Source organism: Mauremys reevesii, linkage group 8 (genome assembly GCF_016161935.1).
Source record: "Mauremys reevesii isolate NIE-2019 linkage group 8, ASM1616193v1, whole genome shotgun sequence".
Taxonomy (NCBI): Eukaryota; Metazoa; Chordata; order Testudines; family Geoemydidae; genus Mauremys; species Mauremys reevesii.
This window is the reverse complement of record NC_052630.1, coordinates 6,251,419-6,273,169: the sequence shown is the minus strand read 5'-3', so window position 1 is coordinate 6,273,169 and position 21,751 is coordinate 6,251,419. Positions and strand designations below refer to the sequence as shown.

The 21,751-nt window shown below is 52.8% G+C and overlaps 1 protein-coding gene across 4 annotated transcripts in view; it reads right to left on the bottom strand.

Annotated features, from left to right (window-relative positions):
- ANXA6 (annexin A6) overlaps positions 1 to 21,751 on the bottom strand; it is a 38,211-nt gene that overhangs the window by 8,117 nt on the left and 8,343 nt on the right. For all 4 annotated transcript variants that reach the window (XM_039484702.1, XM_039484698.1, XM_039484699.1 and 1 more), the window contains exons 3-19: positions 19,363 to 19,453; positions 18,459 to 18,553; positions 17,969 to 18,082; positions 17,475 to 17,565; positions 13,557 to 13,636; positions 13,404 to 13,460; positions 12,464 to 12,557; positions 10,709 to 10,804; positions 9,443 to 9,501; positions 8,751 to 8,873; positions 8,006 to 8,064; positions 6,613 to 6,691; positions 5,438 to 5,519; positions 3,503 to 3,597; positions 2,599 to 2,712; positions 1,171 to 1,261; positions 133 to 212 (exon numbers count right to left, since the gene is read on the bottom strand). In XM_039484702.1, the coding sequence (XP_039340636.1) occupies positions 133 to 212; positions 1,171 to 1,261; positions 2,599 to 2,712; positions 3,503 to 3,597; positions 5,438 to 5,519; positions 6,613 to 6,691; positions 8,006 to 8,064; positions 8,751 to 8,873; positions 9,443 to 9,501; positions 10,709 to 10,804; positions 12,464 to 12,557; positions 13,404 to 13,460; positions 13,557 to 13,636; positions 17,475 to 17,565; positions 17,969 to 18,082; positions 18,459 to 18,553; positions 19,363 to 19,453 (1,500 nt within the window). The remainder of the gene's footprint in view (positions 1 to 132; positions 213 to 1,170; positions 1,262 to 2,598; positions 2,713 to 3,502; positions 3,598 to 5,437; positions 5,520 to 6,612; positions 6,692 to 8,005; positions 8,065 to 8,750; positions 8,874 to 9,442; positions 9,502 to 10,708; positions 10,805 to 12,463; positions 12,558 to 13,403; positions 13,461 to 13,556; positions 13,637 to 17,474; positions 17,566 to 17,968; positions 18,083 to 18,458; positions 18,554 to 19,362; positions 19,454 to 21,751) is intronic.

Here is a 21,751-nt window from a genome sequence, read left to right as displayed (position 1 = left end):
AAGACACACAACCACATCCCTGTCAACTGTCGGGGAGAAGGGGGGCTATGAGGAAACTGGAGTTTTGCGAGGGGTTAGATTGGAAAACCAGAGTCCCACAAGCAAAGTGCACTGGAGAAAAAGTGACCTTACCAGAGCCAGGGAGACAAGAATCCTCTTGAAGTGTCCTGATGTGTCAGAGCTCAGCGCATCCTCCAGAGATTTGTGATAGGCTGAGGAGAAAGGAGCACAAAAATGAACACAGTATAAATATGCATCCCACCTCAAAGAGTCAACCCCCCGCCTTCCGCTCACGCATCTGGTTTTGCTCTGGCAGCTGATCATGCTTCCCACACGGGCCCTGGGGATGGAACGGGGCAGGTGAGAGCGGTCCTTCGCCCCTACGGCCTGTGTATCCAGCTGTCTTCTTTGCACACATAAAATGGACACACAACAGCTTTTACAGGCACAGTTTTGGACACGGAACAATGGGTGCTCAGAATTGGAGGCCGGCTGAAAAGCCTTCACCGGATCCCACATGGTAAAGGACAAGCCCTCGGTTCCACAGATTCCCCAATGAAAGGGCCAGATGGAGGAAGAGCGGACAGAGGAGAGGGCAAGGGTAGGACATGAGTCGCACAACTAGGCCCTGGCGAGGCTCCAGGACAGGCATGTACAGCTAGTTACCACGCATGGAGCTGGTCCAGGGCAGCGGGTGTTTGGGAGAGAAGGGGAAGGCCTTAGACTGGGATCCTGGACTCTCCCGTTTTCTAACGACAGGCGCTCAGGGAGAGGCGATGGGGATGGGCACTGAGACAAGAGCCTGGGTAGGCGGGCGGGCAGGGATCCCGTTTGCTGAGGATGGACATGCAGGAAATCCAGGACTTGTGCCAAGCACCTCATACGTTTCCATTGCTCCTGAATGGAGGCCAGGGTCATGTGGGAGACGCTGACCATGCCTAGAAGGCTTCAGGTGCCTCCATAGAGCTGTGAGAGGAAGCTAAGCCTGGAGCAGCAGCGGTACATAGACCACTTACCCTGGCAGAGCTGTACTGGGGGGAGCTTGGTCAGCATCGGTCTTGAGTCCCCCACTTTCAGTAATGCTGAAATGTAGCCCTCTTCTCCCCAAGCTCACTGCCCAGGCAGATTCCCCCCAGCATTTCTCTAAGATCTCTCCTCCGGCTTCCTTACCTGCTCTATACGCCTCGTTAATCGCCTGGATCTCCCGATTGTTCCGAGTGGCCAAAATTTCAATGAGAATGTTCTCATCGGTGCCAGCCCCCTGGAAGCACAAAGGGAAGAGAACAGCACGTCCCTACGTTAGCAACGCACGACACACTGCGGGATGGGAAGTGCCTTCCGGAGTAGGGTGACCAGACAGCAAGCGTGAAAAATCGGGACAGGACGTAGGGGGTAATAGGCCCCTATATAAGACAAAACCCTAAATATCAGGACTGTCCCTATAAAATCGGGACATCTGGTCACCCTATTCCAGAGGGATGTTGCTGGTGAAGTTCGAATGAAAACCCTTCTGGCTGGGCATTTCCACATCATCCCAGTCACACAGTAAGCAAGATCTCTTTAATCACAGCAACGGGAGACAAAATCCCTAAGCACAGGGTAACTCCAGGGTAAATGCCCTGCTGCTATGTCCTCATTCCTGTTTATTTACTCTGTATTTGTGGAGACCGGAGAATCCCCCAAGGCAGTGACACCCGACTCTGTGTTTGTGGACCTCAAGCCATGACTAATTCACAGCACAGCAAACAGAAGCTATTCTCCTTGGATTGCTGGGTTGGCTCCTCTCCCGCATAGTTATCAGGGGATTCTCTCATTGCAGTTAGGCATTCAGTGATCCACTGGCCCTTGAAGAGCTCTCTGGATTCAAGGAGGCAAGAAAAATCCCTTTGGCCCTGAAAATCCTGCAGGTGCCCATTGGGTTTTTAAAGGGAAGTTCTGCTGTTCTAAATGCTAAGAGCTGCAGCAGGCTCCAGAGAGGGTAGAAATCACAGCAAAGTATTTCTCTATCCTCATCATGTTTTCTTGTTGGGGTGGGGACGATTAGGACACGTGGGATGCACATCAAGTCTCTGAGCTGCAACTGCCCGAGAGTTGCTGCTCTCTCTCTTCGCTGACAAATGGTGCTGTCTCAGGTTGTCACATTTTGCTTTCCTTCCCATTATAGCTCCTGTCCCAAACTCCTGCTGGCATGGCCTTGTGGGCAGAGCATTGCACAGGTCCTCAGTGAACCTGTGTCCTATTCCCAGCTCTGCCCCTGGCCTGCTGAATGACCTAGGGCAAGTCACTTCACCTCCCCGTGACTCATTTCCCCCACCTGTTGTGATACTGACTTCCTTTGTAAAGTGCTTTAAGATCTACTGACGACAAGAGCTGTATGAGAGCTAGGTATTCTGAGTCTGATTATTTCTGCTTTGGGTCTGGGCCCGTCCCCTGCCTCTCTCCCTGTGAGTTTGGTGCAACAGGAGAAGCAAACGGAAATCGCCAGCTGGATGAAAGATGCCACCCTATGGCATTGCTCCCGTGCATTGGGCCACGCAGCGGGAGCATCATGTCTGACTCAGAGACAGCTGTAGAGAAGTTTTCCACTGAACAATTTACCTCCATGGCTTTCTTCAGCTGCTTGGCATCAAACTGTGCCGGTGTCATCATCAGTCCAAGGATCAGCTTGGCCAAGCTTCCCGACAGCTCTGATTTCAGATCGGCCATCAGATCCTGCAAAAGGGATGGATGTCCCGATGTTTAACCCTGTCTTCCTCACCAGTCACAGCTCAGAGCAGCTAGTGATGGAGGGAGTCACGGCTACCCCCTAATCTTCAGCGCTCCCTGCTGGCCAGCAAGGGGAAAGGTGCAGAACCCAGGAATAAGAGAGGGGAGCAAAGACGAAAGACCATGGGCGAATACTTCGGCTATACCCTGTGCCTCAGTGCCCCATCTGTAAAAAGGGGCTAAATGCTTCTGCACTTTGGGTGGCATGAGGAGAAAATCCATCAATGAGTGTGAAGTGCAGGTACTATGGAGACATGGAAATGGTATATTGGGGCCCAAATACTCAAGCGTCTCCTCTCATTATGAGTGCCTCTGTTCTGGGATGCCCCACAGGAGACCCCATTTCACAGGCAGGAGCTCAGCTCTTGGAAGATCAGATTCCAAGTTATCTAATGTTGGACACTCAAAACTCGAGGCATCCAAAAGTTGGGGGCATTTTGAAAACATGGCCCTCATTGACAGGGTTATTTGGGCGAGAACGGACAGAAGAACTTTCCACTAAAGACCAGACTCCTTCCTGACTGGGATCTCTCTCACAGGAAAGGGACAGATAGGAAGGATGCTGAACTCTGTCTGTGAGTCTTTCCCTCCCTCACAGCTTCATCAGGCCTGGGGGAGAGAGAGGAGACAGTAGTGGGGAAAGAGAAGGTGAAAATGAGCAACCACACGGAAGGGAAAGAGCAGAAAGGAAGGGAAGGTGGTAGGAAGCGTCCGGGGAAAGGAGCCTCGTCGTTACCCTGCCAAAGTGAGACTTGTAGGTTTTCAAGATCTCCTGTCTCTGAGCGTTGCTCCTGTGTGTGACCACATCAATGATGGCGCCTTCGTCAGTGCCTGCAATGACACAGAAACCAGCCCACGTGAAGACCAGGGGACTTTGCACTGGGGGGATGGGCCTGGAGGACAGGTAGGCACAGACTGAGCCAGTCCGGCCTCCAGACAGGCCCACTCAACAAAGTCCAAGCTCCTGAGACACATTTGCTGCCACAAGGCCTGTGAGGCGGAAAGTTGGGTGTCTAGGGGACTGGGAGCTCCGCTATCTAGACCCTTCTCAGCAGGATTGTGAGGGGCTTGGGGCAGAAGCCTTCCCCACCCTGAGGCGGTTTCTAACAACAGGCCTGGTATTCAGAGTCAGCCTGGAATGGCTGGGACGCTACAGCACAGCACGTCCAAGGCAGTGGTGTCACACAATCACCCCAAATTGGCAGCACTCCCCAGGGCTGGGCTTGTGCAGCGTCTGCCAGTCATGGGGGAGAACCTGAGCAGAGAGCTGAGCATAGCTGGCAACGGCAACTTCCGCCCGCAAAACAATCGGACACTCGGGGGAGAATTTTCAAGTGTCTAGAAATCAGTGAGGAGCAAGTCCCATTTTCAAAAGTGACTTAGGCGCCTAAGTCCCACTGAAAGTCTAATGGCTCTTTTCTAGCTCGGGTAGCTACGATTCTGGGATTCGCCCCTACCAGGAGAAAGGTGAGGCTACAGCTAACTGTTAGGTTGACATTAACCCTGCTTCCTCCTGACCCACAGTGTGTCAGCCATGGCAGCGTGATTCAGGCTTGTGGGGCTACAAATAGGAGAGTAGACGTACAGGCCTGGGCTGTGAGACCCTCCCCCCTTGCTGGGTTTCAGACGCCAGGCTCCAGCCAGAGCCCAAGCCCAAGCGTCTACACTGCTAACCCTGAAAGCCAGAGTCAGATGAACCAGAGTCAGGTACCCCAGACACTTTCCTCAATGAGGACACCAAAGGGCCTGATTAGTTTATCAGCCTGCCAGTGAAGGGTTGTTTCTTACTGTATGTTTTCCAGTCTAATTTTCAATGACTTAAGAGATGGGCTTTAGCTGTCCAGAGAGAGACACACACTCCGGGAGATCCCATTGGCAGGAAGTGTCCTGATATTTAGTCTAAATTTCTCTTTGATCACATTTAATCACATCCTCTGATATCCCTCCTGGGCCATCCCAAACAGCCCCTCCCATCCTACTTGTAAACCAGAGCTGGGTGAATTGAAAGCAACTATTCATAAACATCTCAGTCACTCAGGTGCTCATCTCTTCCTGTTGTTTCCTTCCCACAAAGATGCGCACAAGCAAAGTGCCAGAACACGAGTGTTCATGAGAAGGGGATTTGTGGCCCATAGCCCAGAATCATCTATTCAGGAATCAAAGTTTGTTCCCTAACTAAATAAAATTCATATTGGGTGGAAGTAGCTTCTAAAAGTTAGGCCATCCAATGGGGGAACAGAAAAAAAAAATCACATGATTTTCGTGACCAATCACACACATACAAATCTCTAACACTTGAAGGCATACTCACGGGTGTGAAGAGTTTGCAGATGCCTTTTAGGCTGAAATATGTTTGCAGAAAACATGCAAAACAAAGTCTGTCTGTTGAGGGACAATCAGTGATATGGAAAATGGGCCAAACTCTGAGTAAATCCTTCACTACAAGTTTTCCACTCTACGCAGCTCCAACTCCAGCTGCCTGAGCCTAATGCAGACAGTTTTTTATTCCAGTCGATCTGCAGAATTATGTTTCTAGATCTTTATTCAGATAGTCTCAGTCCTTCATGGGTATTCTTCTCTAGAATCCACTAGGGAGTGGAACATTTCCCCAGAAGACAGAGGAGACAGGGCCTCCCACCTTGCACCAGTGTCCACACAGTGTCCTACTTACCAAGTCCCTTCATTGCCTTCCTCAGCACCTTTGCGTCACCATCAGCATTAAAGTCTGCAGCCGGGCGCACGGTTCCTCTCAGCTGCAGAAACGTTAAGAGGTTTTAGATTAAATCCAGAAACCCACTGGGCCAGGAGAGGAGAAGAAACAGAGGGAGAAGGCGTGTTAACCAGCAAGCCAAAGGCAAAGCAGCTAGTGGGATTAGAAAGCAGGTGGGGGTCTGTGTGTGGATGCCAAGCCAGCAGTGTCCAGATACTGGCCCCCGGGGAAGGAGATAGCCAAAGAAGCCCCAAAGAGGAGGCACTGTTGCTTGTATAAATACCATCCTCGCCTCATGCTGCACGAGAGCCAGACTGGGCTTCACCACCTCACACGCCAGGCAATGGGACAGAGCTGAGAGTCAGCAGCACAAAGGGGATGAAAGTCTTTCTCCTCCCTCATTAGGCCAAATTCTACCCTCGGGTGTCCTCATGCAGCTCCCACCCAAGGGAACGGAGCCGTCTGTCCCCCTCCACAGGTTGACTGGGCTGGGAAGGTCCTTGCCACACAACCCAACCCTGCTCCTCATCTAATACTCTGCCAGGCAACGTTCCCAGGGAGCTCCTTGAACAGCCTTGCTGCTGGGGACAGAGCCCCCTGGTCACACACACAAGATCTGCAAAAGGTTCCTAGATGATCTGCTGCGCTGCCATTCTTCAGGGGGTTGAAAGCAGATCCACCCCCATCACCACCCTCCAGAGCCCTGGGATGCCTCATGAGTGCAACACCATTAATGTGGTGAACACGAGGCACCCTGAGCCCCACTGCTGCATGTGCATGAGACCTCCATGAGGCACTGAAGCCAGGCTCCAGATTGCACGCAGTGTACGGTGCTGACATGGCACTGGACAGCACCAGCACCAGCAGGATCCACCAGGCTTGCATTTCAGTGTCAGCAACATGTGTTAGTAGACACACGTGCTGCCGCCGGGTGTGGGGGAGCATCCAGCACTTCTGGGGTTAACGCATCACTGGAAATCAGAACCTCAGGGGAAGCTTGGTGTTAATATGCACGGTAAAGATGTCTGACTGGCCAGGGCAGCAGCCAGTTAGAAGGTGCCAGCGCATAGAGGGAGGAAGCTGTGATTTCCAAGCTAGCAGGGAGCAGAGTAGGAGGGATTGGAGTGGGTTCTGACCTCCACTTTAGCCACTGCACTAAGCTCCCACATCCGATAGGCCACCTGCGCAGCTTCAGGGAAGAACTCACCTGCAGCGCTGAAATGGGAGGGGATAGGACACAAGGACAGTGAGCAACTGGGGAACTCACCAACACAGGAGAGATCAGCCAGCACCATAACCCAACCGCTGAGTGATCCCACGCCAGATCAGCCCACACCATCACCCAAGCTCTAATGCCCCCACGCCAGATCAGCCCACACCATCACCCGAGCTCTAATGCCCCCAGGCCAAACCAGCCCACGCCATCACCTGATCTCTAATGCCCCCAGGCCAAACCAGCTGACACTCCAATTCAGTTCCTAATGCCCCTGGGGACAAATCAGCCAGCATCCCAACCCAAAGCTGCAGCCCTTTCCCCACAGCCTGAATCTTAACGTGACCCAGAGCTGCTGAGACACTAGTGGGGCTTTTGTGCATTGTCAGGATAACGCGACCGGACGAGGCGGGTGAGTTGAGCCGTGGGGGCGGAGGTGTGTTTCACGCTAGCATTGCCATAACTCGGGGTCACTGCATCGCCTGTTCAGCTGCTTCACTGCGCTCTGGGACCCTGGTAGGTGACGAGGCGTTGGCTCCATGGGTGGGCCGGGAACAGGGCAGGGAGGTTTCTCTGCTCCTTGCACCCAGCACCCAGCTTACAGCATGGGACCCACTCTAGTCCATAGCCTGCATCTGCTGTGCTCCCCCGTTCGTGTCCCTGCCTTCCCCCAGCTGGCAGCGATAGGGTGCCACTGGGGGGACCGCAGGACTGTGAACAAGGCTGGGTCTCTCATGGCTTTGGACAATGGCCTTGTCCCTGCAGGGTGGGGGGAGTTGGGTTGGGGTTTTACAGGGGCGGTTCCTATGACAGGAGGCTGTTTCACGCTGGCATATCACCAGTGGGAGAGCGACTCAGCTGCAGGTGTGGAGGGGGGTCCCGTCCCAATGCAAGCTGGAGATACGGGTTACCACGGCACCCCTTCAGCAGCTCCCTCAAGCAGCTACAGACGCTTCAGCTCAGGTGGGGCTTCCCCCAAAGCCAACACCTGACAGGGGCCTCTAGAGGCAACAATTGGGGGCGGGGAGGGGGTGTGAGGGGATTGGGACAGGACTCTAACCCCTCTGGTTGTGCTGACCATGTGGACTACGGGGCCTGCTCCTATTGACGTCACTGACAGAGGATCAAACCCATGATGTGGACGCTCCACTTTGGCACCAGACCAGCGCTCCGTGGCTTTCCCTGGACTGCAGGAAACCCTCCAGCAGGGCCCCAGGCGGAGCTCCAGTCTGGCCTAGAGTCTGGCCTCCCATAGACCCCGGGGGACGCTGGCGGGACAGTACGAGGTAGGCAGCGGGCGCGGCGGGCATGCTTACTCATCGTCTCCCCCACACAGCTTCAGCAGGGCCTTCTTGTACTCGCCGGACGTGTCGTCCTGCAAAGGAAGAGGCAGAGGCCTCAGGGCAGACCTCGCCGATGGGCCTCTAGCCACATCGCGGAGCCAGGCCTCAGCCGGGGTTGTCTAGCTCACGCAGGTCATGTGCTTCCCCGGGGCAGAGAGGGGCGTGACGCTGGGTCTCACAGAGTAGCTCATGAGCGGGAGGGGATTTCCTGACTGCATTCAAGGAAGCCAGGGCACACGGCAGATTGGGGCCGGTTGGGGGGCCACCATCCATCACACTGTGGATTCAGGAACAAATCAGTTTGGTAACATATTAGAAGGAGCTTTAGCCAGCCGGGGGCGGTGGAACCCCAGAGCTGGGTGCAGTTCTGGGGGTGTCCAGACCAGGAGGGGGAAAAAAATCTAGTCAGATCCTTCCAAAAATGCCTGAGGGGCGATTCCAGGGAGCATCGGAGAGTCTCTCCCTAAAGCTGCCTCAGCAGCGAGTGGGGATTAAGGGGTTCTGCGCGTCAGAGAAGAGGCTGACGAGAGCTTTTCACAAAGCCAAAATCAACCCCAACAGCTCCCCAACGTTCTCCTGTTGGTTTTCCAAGCCCACCTCCCTGCCGCCCCTCCCGACACCATCAAAAGATGGGGAGAGGATGAGATTCCCTGGCCCCACGGGTCTCCCTTATGTATGTGGTTGGGATCAAAGCTGAATTACAGTGCCCTCCTTTTACCTTAATCATGCTGTGCAGGGACTTCTCATACTTGGTCCTGAACACTTCCCGGATATCCAGCATGTCGATCTCGCTGCGGGAGACCATGACGCGGATCAGCGTGTTGTCCTTGGTCCCCAGCCCCTGGAACGGACGGCCCCACAGGCCATGGCTTAGCCACACAATCATGCCAGAAAGTCACAACTTGTTTGCAGACAATTCACCGGCTCAGAAAGAGGCAAAACCCTGGACGGGGGGTTCTCTCTGCGCTGGTCACCCAGCTGGGCTCCCAGTAACTCGCGAAACCAGCCGAATGCCAGCTAGTCAATGTCCCCGTGGCCCCTTGTCAGAATCTCTGCTCATTCACACTGCTCGTCCCCAAGCCCCTTGCAGGTTAATTCTCCTGGAGCTGTGCAATCTTCTCCTAGGGTGCAGTTTCAGAGCAGAGTAACAGTGTCATTACGCAAGCCTAGGCTCAGATTTCCATGGCCAGAATCAATCTGCCCAGACTGTTCCCACCCCTCTGTCCCACGCTCTGCTGAACTCCCCCCACCCAAGCCCCAGTGCTAGAACCCTGCCAGGCCTGCACCCAGAAGAGAGAGCCCCGTGCCTCTCACGGACTAAAGGAAACGGGGTTCATGCCTCGCTAGTGGAGTTTCCCTGACACAGCATCTGCGGAGCCTGGGCTCCTGAGAACGTCCTGCACCACTCACCTTCATGGCCTTGTAGAGCCTTTCAGCAAAATACTCTGGGGTGCTCCGGATGCACTTCACTGCAGGAGAAACAATGAAGGTGAAAAAACAAGAAGAATCACAAGAGTCCAGTGACCCCAACAGACAGGGCTCCCCATTGGCCAGCAGAGCAGAGTGGCTTCCTGAGCCCTTCTAACCACAGCGCTCCAGCTCCGGGCACGGCTGACTCCTTCAAATCTTCCAGGCTCCCGGTCTCTTCCCCACACCTCCGACACCACATTAGATGCTGCTCCCTAACCCGCCCACCCCCAGCTTCCCCAGCCTCAGTTATTCTCCCTGTACCGTGTCTGTTTTCCTCCCGTCCCAGTATAATTCCCAAGGCTCCCTCTAAGGTGTGACCCACCCACAGGACAGTGGTTACCACTAAAGAGCCAGGATGAGTTATTGTATTGTGGTGCCTCAGGTGTCGCAGCTGTTGGCTAATCTAGTTAGAGGGAAATGCTGTGACGTAATAGCCAGTAAAGATCTTTTTAATGGTGGGTCAACTCTTGGCGCTCTCTTTTCCTGCTGCAGATTACAGGTAACTCCCGTAGACACGGGACCCTCGCAGCTCTTCCTTACCCTCTACAATAACGGGGGTACAGACTGAGGGAGGACTGCAGGAGGTGGGCTTGCCTTTACACGCACAGCACGTGACACAGCAGGGATTTGCACATATTTCTGCGAGTCAGCCTCGCTGCGGGCTCCCCGCTACTGTCCGGAGCTCTCCAGCCATTTCCTGCACCCGCAGGGGAACGTTACACGTTTTAGCACGAACAACTGTCCGCCCAGAATCTCTTTCCGAGACAGGACACCAGACTTGACAGACCCCGGCCTCGTGCAGTCGGGCAAGTCCCACATTCGTATACCTGGGGGGACCCAGTCTGTGTTTTTCCACAGGGGTTAGTGTCAAATTTTCAAACTTGGGTGCCTCAAGATGGGCACCTGGGGCCTGATCTAAAGCCCATTGATAGCATCAGGAATTCTGCCTGGTCTTCAGTGGGCTTGGGAGGAGGCCCCATAATCCACGTTAAGGCACCTAAATAAAAGCGGCCCGTTTCTGAGCGGTGCTGAGCAGCCACCCCACCAGGTGACGTCCGTGGGATCACGGTATCGGTGAGTGCTCAGGTCTCTTCTTCAGCTGTGTAAATATGGAGACAGTCCCTTCACTTTAAGTCCCCTCGTTTGACCCTTTTGACTCGAGGGTCTCCTCCAGCCCTGCCCCTCCACCAGACAGCACCAGCTCACCCACTGCCAGCATCAGCTTCTCGATGTCCCCGGACAGCTCGCCCCGGATGCTGTCCTCGATGGGCTTCCCGGAAATCTTCAGATACTCGTCAAAGACTGTGGGGTGAAAGCAGGAGAGAGGCCCCGTCACAAGCCACACTGGCCTGGCCCAGAGGCGGGGGAAATGGAGGCCAGCGTCTCTGTGGGGGAGCAGACACCGTGCTGCATGTTGGGGGCTCTCGGAGGCCGGGATTATTGCCTGTTAGGTGTTTGGCTGGCAAGGGGCGGGAGAGCGTCCGGCTGTGCTCAGTCACCCTGCCCCTTGCTGCGTGGGAGGGCGAGAGGAGGAACTAATCTGTTGTGTTTTCTCTTCACTGCCATATGCCAGGATTGCAGCTGTCCCTGCGGTGCTCCCCCACTGGCCACAGAGCATGTGTCGGCCATCTGAAATCTTCAGCTGACACGCGGGGATTGAACTGGGGACCTCCAGAACTAAGAGCGTCGTGGGCTCCCACAGCTTGAGCTAAAACCCCCACCCTAGGGCTTGGGGCTGTAACAACTCAAATCCTCTGTGTACCAGTGCAGAGGATCCCTGCAACCTGCAGCCCCCGGCTTGAAGTGGTTTCCATCATACACAGGGTTTACAGTTACGTTCAGTGGCTCTCAGCACCTCCACTATACAAATGGCTCCACCGCCACTGCCTGTAACACACCCACCAGTGGGTTAGACAGGCGCACTCCCATCCGTTGTGCATTAGCCAGATTGCGAGTCATTCGGACATTACAGTGGCTGGCTACTCCTCTACTTTCACAGGAAGTCTGCTTTTAAGGCAACTACCTTAAATGATGTGGGTTTTAACCGGCAGAGGCACCAATGACAATGATGAAAGCTACGAAGCACTTCTACAGAAACAAAATCTCTTGGGGTGAACAAGTTATTGCAGCCATGAGGTCTGAGAGAAGATGAAAAGGAACATTCAGGGTCTCTCAGCATTCAGGGCTCCCCCAGGAACAGCCCAATAAGATTTTGTCAGAGATGGAATGGGCACCGGGGTCTCCTCCCTCAAATTTCAGAATAAAGAATAAACGGACACAAATCTGACATCAGGAATCCTAACACTCAAAATCCAGTAGGAGAACACTTCAACCTCTCTGGCCACTCAGTAACAGACCTGAAGGTGGCAATTTTGTAACAGAAAGACTTCAAAAACAGACTCCAAGGAGAAACTGCTGAACTTGAATAGATTTGCAAATTAGATACCATTAACTCTGGCTTGAATAGAGACTGGGAATAGCTGAGTCATTACACTACTTGAATCTATTTCCTTTTGATAACTATCCTTACACCTCTTGTCAACTGTCCGTAACTGACCATCTTGATTATCACTACAAAAGTTTTTTTCCTGCTGATAACAGTTCATCTTAATTAATTAGCCTCTTAGAGCTGGTATGGCATCTTCTCTGTATGTATATATATACTCTTCTTATATGTTCCATTCTGTGCATCCGATGAAGTGGGCTGTAGCCCACAAAAGCTTATGCTCAAATAAATGTGTTAGTCTCTAAGGTGCCACAAGTACTCCTGTTCTTTTGTCAAAATTCGTTAGATCTCATGGAAAATGGTTACTGGTCCTTCCCAAGCGTGACCACCAGATGGCGAGAGCCCAGACTGGCTGGCATGCCCACACACAATCTGCAAGAACCAGCTAGCTGCTTTGTGAGGAGGGAGGAGCATTGTGGTTTGGTGATCTCATTATCACTTTGAAAACAGCTTACCCAGGCGGAGATGCTGTTTGCTTCGGTTTCCCAGGATGTAGATGAACTGGGCCTCGTCTGTGCCCCACTTCAGGTCGCCAGCTTCCAAAAGATCCTTGCAGAAAGGTGAAAAAAGCAGCAAAAGCCCAGAATCAGAGAGTGCTAAAATCCTGGCCATGCAACCCGGAGCGAACACGCTCAACACCTGCCTTCGGTGCCAGCTCCAAACCCTAATGCCTCTGCTTCCAAAAGGCAAAGCTCCTTCCCGCTCTCAGGCTCGATCATTTGTTTAACTGACTTCATCTATAGGGACTTTATCAATTCAAAATCTGATTTGTCTTGTCTTCCTTCCCCCTGCCATATCTGACTATGTCTGTGTGCAATAAAAGCAGTCACAACCTTGCAAGATCACATGGCTGGAAGAGAGACTCTGTGTGTGTGTGTGTGTGTGTGTGTGTGTGTGTGTGTGTGTGTGTGTGTGTGTGTGTGTGTGTGTGTGTGTGTGTGTGTGTGTGTGTGTGCGCGTACACACCTAGGTTCATATCCTGTTTGGCCCACAGCCATGTGTGTTTGTGAAGCTTTCTACTCAGTTAGAAAGCAGCTCCTGAGTGACTCTTGTCCACACAGCCTCTCAAACGCTGTAAGAAGGGGTGATAAACATGGACCTGAGCTGCAGAAGTCAGAGCTGAACTTATCCAGTCTGGAGTGTCCACAGCCAGGGCTTTGGGCCCCTTTCTGGCTGCCCAGACACGTAGCAGAGCAATGAATAAACTACAAAAAATGTGTTTAAAACTGAAGTCGGAGAGGCCATGTTCTTGGCTGGGATAAATCAGCGTCGCTCCGATCTGAACCAGCTGGGGATGCAGCCAGTGCCATGAAAAGCTCATCCTTCCTGCCCGTCACTGGCTGTGCCATAGTGATTGCCAGGGAAGCAAGCCAGTCTCAAATCAGCGACACTTACCTTGGCATCCTGCTCCACCAGGTCCTCGCTCACGACATCGTCCTCCTCCCGCGTGCCCTGCATCAGAGACGAGAGGCCAGCACCTCAGTCACAGAGGAATGAGGGCAGTGGACAGACCGAGGGGAATGGGGAGAGGCGGACAGATCAACGTACCTGAAGCAAAACAACAAGCATCTTCTTGAAGTGGCCCGAGGTGTCTCCCAGGACGTCGGCCTCCAGCTCCCTCTCGTAGGCTGGAGCATTGGAAAGGAAAACGGAAAGCACTTCAGCTCTGTACTCAGGTTAGGCCGGAGCCCAAGACAAGATACATTCCTTGGCTCCCAGGATGCAGACCCCGGGTTCAAAGGATGTATGTGGAGCTGCTGTCCAGCACGCCACCCCTCTCCCAGATGCAATCAAAGCTGCACTGCCTTTCACAACAAGCCCAAACCAAGCCAAACCCATTTCAGAGGCACTGCCCCCTGCCAACAACTCCCCTCGCCCGCACAGCCCCATCACCATAGGCCTCGTTTGACTTCTATATTTGGGGGGCGGCTCCAGTCAAGCCACTGGCGCTGCGCATGGAGGACAGGGGGGCTAATTCTGTGCCTGCCAACAGGGGCACCATTTCAGGTTTTTTTGGGGGAAGGGGCAACTTTAACCATGATTCCAGGGGCTACTTAGGCAACTGAAAACTCTAATTTTTTGTGTGCAGGTAATAACTTAGAAATTATCTGACAGGAGCACTGTATTTAATTCCTATATCAAGAAAGAAAATTAAATAAATAGTAGACCCACTCAGCTCCAATACTAACATGTTCTGACCAATCCTATTCAATTTATTCATAAATGATCTGGAGAAAGGGGTAAACAGTGAGGTGGCAAAGTTTGCAGATGATACTAAACTACTCAAGATAGTTAAGAAGAAAAGCATTGTGTGAAAAACTTCAAAAAAGATCTCACAAAACTAAGTGATGGGCAAAAAAATGGCAAATGAAATTAATGATAAAAAACAAAAATATAAACAAAAAAAAAAAACTATATATACATACAACATGATGGGGGCTAATGATGCTAAATTTAGCTATAAAAAAAGGAGAAAAAAGTCGTGGAGTAGTCTCTGTCTATCTCTCGTGCAGATGCAGAGGTCAAAAAAAAAAAAAAAAAAGCAAAAGGAAAAAAAAAAAAGGGAGAGAGAGACTGAGAACTAGAATTGCCTGTGTACAGATGTGGTCTCCTCACCTCAAAAAAATATTCTAGCACTAGAAAGTTTAGAAAGAAAAAACTAAAATGATTAGGGGTTTAGAGGAGGTCCCATAGGAGGAGATTAAAGAGGCTAGGACTCTTCAGTTTGGAAAAAAGAAGAGAAAGAGGGAGGGGATGAGTCTATAAAAAATCATGTGATGTGTTGAAAGTGGATAAGGAAAAAAATTTATATATTCCCATAATACAAGAACAAGAACAAGGTCACCAAAAATTAATAGGCAGCAGGCAGCAAAAAAAACAAAAAAAGTCTTCTTCTTCTTCACAGCGTCAACTTGACTTACTCCTTCTTTACCTGGGGTGAGGGGCTAGGGAAGGCTAAAAACAAAAAGGGACTGGGGGAATTCAAAATGGTGGGTGGCTATAAATGGCTATGGCTATAGGATGGGTGGGAATGTAGAATGGTGTCTCCCTAGAGTCTGGAGATGGATGGATGGCAGGAGAGAGAGGATCGAGTGATGCCTGTTGAGTTCACCCCTGGAGGGGGTGGCATTGGCCACTGGCGGTGGACACTGACGATACTGCTAGAGATGGACCCTTTGGTCTGACCCTTTGCCTCTTTCTTATGTTCTTATGTTCTTATGACATCTTGTGGGAAGTCACTTAAGGGACACTGGTTAGGTTTAAAATGGTAATGTATATCCTTACTCAGCTACTCCGAAGGGACCATCGTGATCATCTAATCTGACCTCCTGCACGTTGCAGGCCACAGAACCTCACCCAGACAATCCTGTGATAAACCCCTAACCTCTGGCTGAGTTACTGACTTCCTCAAAGCATGGTTTAAAGACTTCAAGTTACAGAGAATTCACAGTTTAAATCTGCAAGTGACCCCCTGCCCCATGCTGCAAAGGAAGTGAAAAAACCACCAGGGTCTCTGCCAATCTGACCCAGGGGAAAATTCCTTCCTCACCCCAAATCTGGCGATCAGAGAGACCCTGAGCATGTGGGCAAAACCCACCAGGAAAATACCCAAGAAAATTATCTGTAGTAATTCAGAGCCTGCCCCAGCTAGTGTCCCGTCTCCAGCCACTGGGGATTTTTGCTACCAGCAGTCCCCGACGGGGCCACACCATTGCAGGCAGTCCTGTCATACCATCCCCTCCATAAACTTATCAAGCTCAATCTTGAAGCCAGTTAGGTTTTTTGCCCCCACTGCTCCCCTTGGAGGCTGCTCCAGAACGTCACTCCTCGGATGGATAGAAACCTTCACCTAATTTCAAGCCTGACCTTGTTGATGGTCAGTTTGTAGCCATTTGTTCTGGGGTCCACATTGGTGCTTAACTTAAATAACTCCTCTCCCTCCCCGGTATCTGTCCCTCTGATGTATTGATAGGAGCAATCCTATCTCCCCTTAGCCTTCTTTGGGTTAGGCCCAAGGGGTTCGCAAACGTCTGACAAATCACAACATGACCACAGGAGGAGGGGCTGAAGCCTGAGCCGCCTGCGCCCCATTGTCCTAGGTGGGGGTGGGGGCAAAGCCAAAGGGCTTCAGGCCCAGGCAGGGGGCCTGTAACCTGACCCCTGCTGCCCAAGGCTGAAAAGCCCTCGGGCTTTGGCTTCTGCCCTGCATGATGGGGCTCAGGCTTCAGCCCCGGCCCCCAACGAGTCTAAGCCAGCCATGGCCACCCCATTAAAACAGGGTCGCGACCCACTTTGGGGTCCCGACTCACAGTTTGAGAACCACTTTGAGTCTCCTCTCATAAGGTAGGTTTTCCATTCCTCTGATCATCCTAGGAGCCCTTCTCTGCACCTGGTCCAATTTGAATTCATCTTTCTTAAACATGGGAGACCAGAACTGCACACAGCTGAGGTCTCACCGGTGCCTTATATAATGGTACTAACACTTCCCTGTTTCTACTGGAAATACCTTGCCTGATGCACCCCAGGACCATGTTAGCCTTTTTCACGGCCGCATCACATTGACAGCTCATAGTCATCCTCCTGTGATCAATAAACACACTCAGGTCTTTCTCCTCCTCTGTCACTTCCAACTGATAAATCCCCATTTTATAGCAAAAATTCTTGTTAATCCCTAAATGCATGACCTTGCACTTTGCACTGTTAAATATCATCCCATTTCTATTACTCCAGTTTACAAGGTCATCCAGATCTTCTTGTATAATATTCCAGTTCCCCTCCATATTGGCAATACCTCCCAACTTTGTGTCATCTGCACATTTTATTAGCACACTTTCACTTTTTGTGCCCAGGTCAATAATAAAAATATTGAATAAGATTGGTCCCAAGACTGATCCCTGAGAACTCCACTAGTAACCTCCCTCCAGCCTGAGAGTTGACCTTTCAGCATGACCCATTGTAGTCTCCTCTTTAACCACTTCTTTATCCAACGTTCAGTTCTCATATTAATCTCCATCTTCCCCAATTTAACTAACCATTTCCCATGTGGAACTGTGTCAAATGCCTTACTGACATCCACGCAGATTCAATCTACTGCATTTCCTTTGTTAAAAAAATCGGTTGTCTTCTCAAAGAAAGATATTTCGCTTCTCTAACTCCAGCTGCCCAGCACCAATCAGAAAGATGAGTACAAATGCAACAGCAACATTTGGGAAGTGCGAGGCCTTCTCCCACCAACATGCGAGGATGCAGGCAGGTGCCCCCGAGAAGCATGCACAGAGTTTGGAGTGGAGGAGTGCATCTCAGGAGCAGCGAAGGGGGAAACACAGAGGAAGAGGCTATTGGGGGATATTCTAGTTCTGGTGAACCTGTGCCCCATCTGACTTAAATCCTCCCTTGCCCACAGGGCAGTGATTGCTGGCCTCCTGGCCCCAGAGAAGCCAGGACGCCCTTGTCCCCCATGCTAACCGTCTCTGTAGGCTTCCACCAGGTTGTGTATCTGCTGGTTGGTCCGGGATGCCAGGATCTCAATCAGGCATTTTTCATCAGTGCCAATGCCCTGCAAGCAGGAAACACAACCGCTGTGTGAGATGTCACGTGCTGACGCCAGGTGGGTATCAGCCGAGAAGGGCAGCCTCTGGGGGACTGCGTCGGGAAGCGGGAATAAGTACACCCAGAACTAGGCTGTAGCACAGGGGTTCTCAAACTTTTGTACTGGTGACCCCTTTCACATAGCGAGCCTCTGAGTGCGACCCCCCCATATCAACTAAACACACTTTTTTACATGTTTAACACCATTATAAATGCTGGAGGCGAAGCGGGGGTGGAGGCTGACAGCTCGTGACCCCCCATGTAATAACCTCACAACCCTCTAAGGGGTCCCCACCCCCAGTTTGAGAACCCCTGCTGTAGCACATACCGTATTCCAGGATGGTCAGAGCGTGCCCTTTCCTGCCCCTTACCTGAAGGGCGTCTTTAATCTCCTTGGCATCAAAGTATGCCAGGGGCCGCATCAGACCCACAATCAGCCTCTCAAATTTCCCCGTCAGCTCCCGCTTCAGGTCTGCGATCAGGTCCTGGCCACCGGGCACAGAAGGGAGTGCAAGGGGAGAGAGAGAGAAGGATGCATGAGTGGCAGACTCTCCGGGAGAAAGGACTTATTAAGACAGCCTCGTTAGCTGTCTGGGAGGAGGTCATGACCTTCTCAGCAGGGCTGCTGGCAGAGTCCGGGCTGGCCATGGGTATCGGAAGGCTTTCCCCCACCCAGCCGTTAGCTAGCGAATTTTCCCAATGATTTTGCTTTGCTTTGTGCGCCCATTGCCAGTCTGGCAGGGACTGGGAGAAGCAGGGGGCTGTACATCCTGCATGCTCTGGTTGGGAGGAGGCAGCAAAGGGTCCCTCTCCTGTGGATCACAGAGCAGGATGTGTCACCCTCCGATTCTCTGGGGTTACCTTTCCGTAGAGCGATTTGTAGGCCTGGCTGATCTCAATTCTCTGCTTGTTGTTCCTGGATGTTATCAGGTCCAGTATGGCCTCCTTGTCACTGCCTGCAGGGAGACATGGTCAGTCACCCTCGTCCCACTGCCTTGATCTGGGTCTGCTCTAAGATCCAGCTTTGCCTGGACCAGAAGCGGATTCCAGCTCTGTGCTGGAGTTGGTAGGACAGAGAGCTGCGACCAGGGCGCACCCATCCACGGCTGGCCTGCCTGGGACCTGGGCAATGGACTGATTGGTCTCAGGGGCATCACTCGGGAAAGGGGGGCATAGCACGCTAGCACAGGGAATGCCCCAATCATTCGCTTTCCCCGTGGGGATCCTGCACTTGTGCACCAGAGACTGTCCCAGGTCGGATCCAGACTGAAGCGCTGGGCCTTCTGCCTGCCCCCCAGATACATTGCAGACATGTCCTCCTCTTCTCTCTCCCTGACCCCAAGGTAAGCCAGGGGGCATTTCCCGTAGGAAGGGTGTTTGTGCATCATGAAGCCACTCCAGCACCCTACAGAAACAGGCAGCGGTGCCCTGAAAACACATGCACTGTGCATCCTCGTTTACCAATTACATGGAGGCACAGGGAGGTGATGAAGTGTGCGCAGCCTGCCAGCACCGGAGGGGGCAGTACTGAAGGGCTAGGGAGGTGCTTTCATGGCCTTCTCCCCCTAATGCTCTCCCCTGCCTTCAGAAAAGGGACAATCCAGTGTCACCCCTCCATTCCGCTCACACCCGGCCATGCCGCCCCAGCAGCTATTAGCAGAATGCCAGCACAAGGCCTGCTCCAAAGCCACTAACGTCAAGACCCCTGGAGATTCGACGGACAGTGGACTGGGCCCTTAGCGTGGCGGCAATGGAAAGTACGCACCGAATCCCTTCATAGCGTTGTACAGAGCCTCTGCATCCTGGCTCGCGTTGAAGTTCGGGAACTCCTTCACGGAGCCCCTGTACCTGCCAGCCTAGAGAGAGGAAACAAGAAAACAAATGAGGAAGCGCCAGCTGGAGGCTCCTCTCCACCGCCTGGCCAGAGCTGGCGTGAGGGCGGCAATGTGAACGCGTGGGGCAAACCCGACATCTGATCCACCCAGCCACAGCTGAATTCCACCACTGGGCTTGTCACCCGGCCTCCACAGGGGGATTCGGTGAAAGAGGGCCCAGATCCACCAAGAGCTGGAGGCTTCCCAGAGGAGTCATCTCCCTGTGCCCTGATGGAACCTTGCCTTTGTTTCTGCTCCAGCCTGGCCCTTCTCCGGAGCGAGGCAGCTCAGCCCGGCCAGCAGCCCACGGTGCGGCAATCATCTGTGCTCCGGGCCCCTGAGGCAGCTGGGCCTGCTCTAACCACAGGGATCAGGCCCCAGGATCCTCCCTGAACCCTTAGTCTTTGCAGTCCTAGCTGCTCCAGTGTGCGCGGCTGCTCTGCGGTTCTAGCACAACTGACCAGGCGGGCTTGGCCATCAATACGGAAGGCAGGCCCAGCCAGAGTTGTTATAGTGAACACTCAAAAACAAAATGCTCTGGAGAGATGCAAAGCCTCCTGCCTCATGGCACATGCCAACCTCCAGCCGCGGGGGGTTGAGAGGAGGCTCCCTGAGGGGCAGGTTGTCCCATCACCTGCCTTTGGGGTTTCACGCACCTTCCTCTGAAGCCTCTTGTACTGGCTAAGGTCAGCGATGGGATCCTAGGTCCAACCTAGCCCATGGTCCAACCCACCATGGCAATTCCTATGCCCCGTGTTGCTATCAAGTCACCATGCACAGTTATAGCACAGGAATAGAGTCTAAGAATGAAGAAGTCAAGTCAAACTGGGAGAAACTAGGATTTCCCTCATGGTGCCTGGCTAATTTTTAGCCACCGACGCCTTCCTCTCAGCCCAGTGCTGAAGCAGCCATCACAGAGGCAGAATCTAGAAAAGAGCTTGTGCAGGAACACGGAAGCAGAACTGTGAGCCGCTGAGGCTCTACTGGACAGCAGATATGACACCTGATTAACAACACTCAACCTCCACAATGGTTCAGTTCAAGGAATTGAAGAGAGACCACAGCAGGAAGAAGTAGATCTGCAAAAAGCAAGCAGTAGGGTCTGGTGACTCAAGCAGGAGACCGTGAGCCTGTTCTTAGAGCACCTCTGCTCTAGCCACCATCCCCTCCCGGAGCGGGAAAAGCTGGCCGTGTGCAGAGTCTCTGGCATGGCTAATAAGAGAAGCCGATCACTCTCCCTGCTGCTAGGGCAGGATCATGTTGCGGGTGATTCATCGGCAGGGCAAGGCGTTATCCCTGCTTTCCCGTAAGGAAGCTCCTGAGGTCCCTTATTCCCAGTGTGAGCCGCTTCCCGCACAAATGCCTTGGAGAGACGTGAATAACCGTTACAAGGCCAAGCCACCGGCAAAGGAGTCACTTGTCACCGACTCGCGCAGAATGTGGGGGGTGGGGCGTGTTCTCCGTGGATACTCATCTCCGGGGAGAGCTCAGAGCAGGGGCTCATTGGGTGGCTAATCAGGTACCAGCAGAACTTCTTTCTGCCTGGGGGCAGGGAGGGCATAGATCACGCTGGCAGGGACACACTCAGCGCCCACCACTCGGGCAGAGGCTTTAATCGTCCCCAGCACTGACAGGGCACTTCATAGTCCCAATGTGTTTTACAAACATTAACTTGTTCACCCTCACAGCCACACCACTCTGAGCCCGGTGGAGAAACTGAGACTCAGAGAGGCTAAGTGCCATGGGCAAGGCTGCACAGTGCGTCAGTAGCAGAGCTGGGAACAAAACGCAGGAGCCCAAAACTGTGCTGTATATATACGCACTTGGCAGGAATGAAGAGCCCCTATGACAATGAATCGGAGGAGGGGAAGCAGAGGCTGCTCTGTGCTAGTAGTGAGCTTTCCTGGGGCAATAACATCCCCCACCCCCATTCCTGCCTTGCTGGGCCGCAGCAGCGTGAGATGCTGGGAATGGGGGCAGCCTTCCTTCCCCTCATTTCCTCAGCTGTTTATGTAGCGCATAGACTTCACTCCCTCCTGCTCCCATCCCCCACTTCTGAGTCACAGGGGCCTCTAGACAGCTGGAGCCCTTTTCGCTATAAATAGGCAGCTGCTCTGTGCTGGGTGGAAGCTGAATTCCCTGCACAGCTTCACTCGCTTCTCCTCACACAGCCTCAGCACCCTAATCCCTGGGTGCACGTGCTCACCTCCCTATGCTCTCGCTACCTCTCTCGGGGGTCACTTTCTTTACAGTGTGACTATTTGTCTGTCGCTTTAAGGG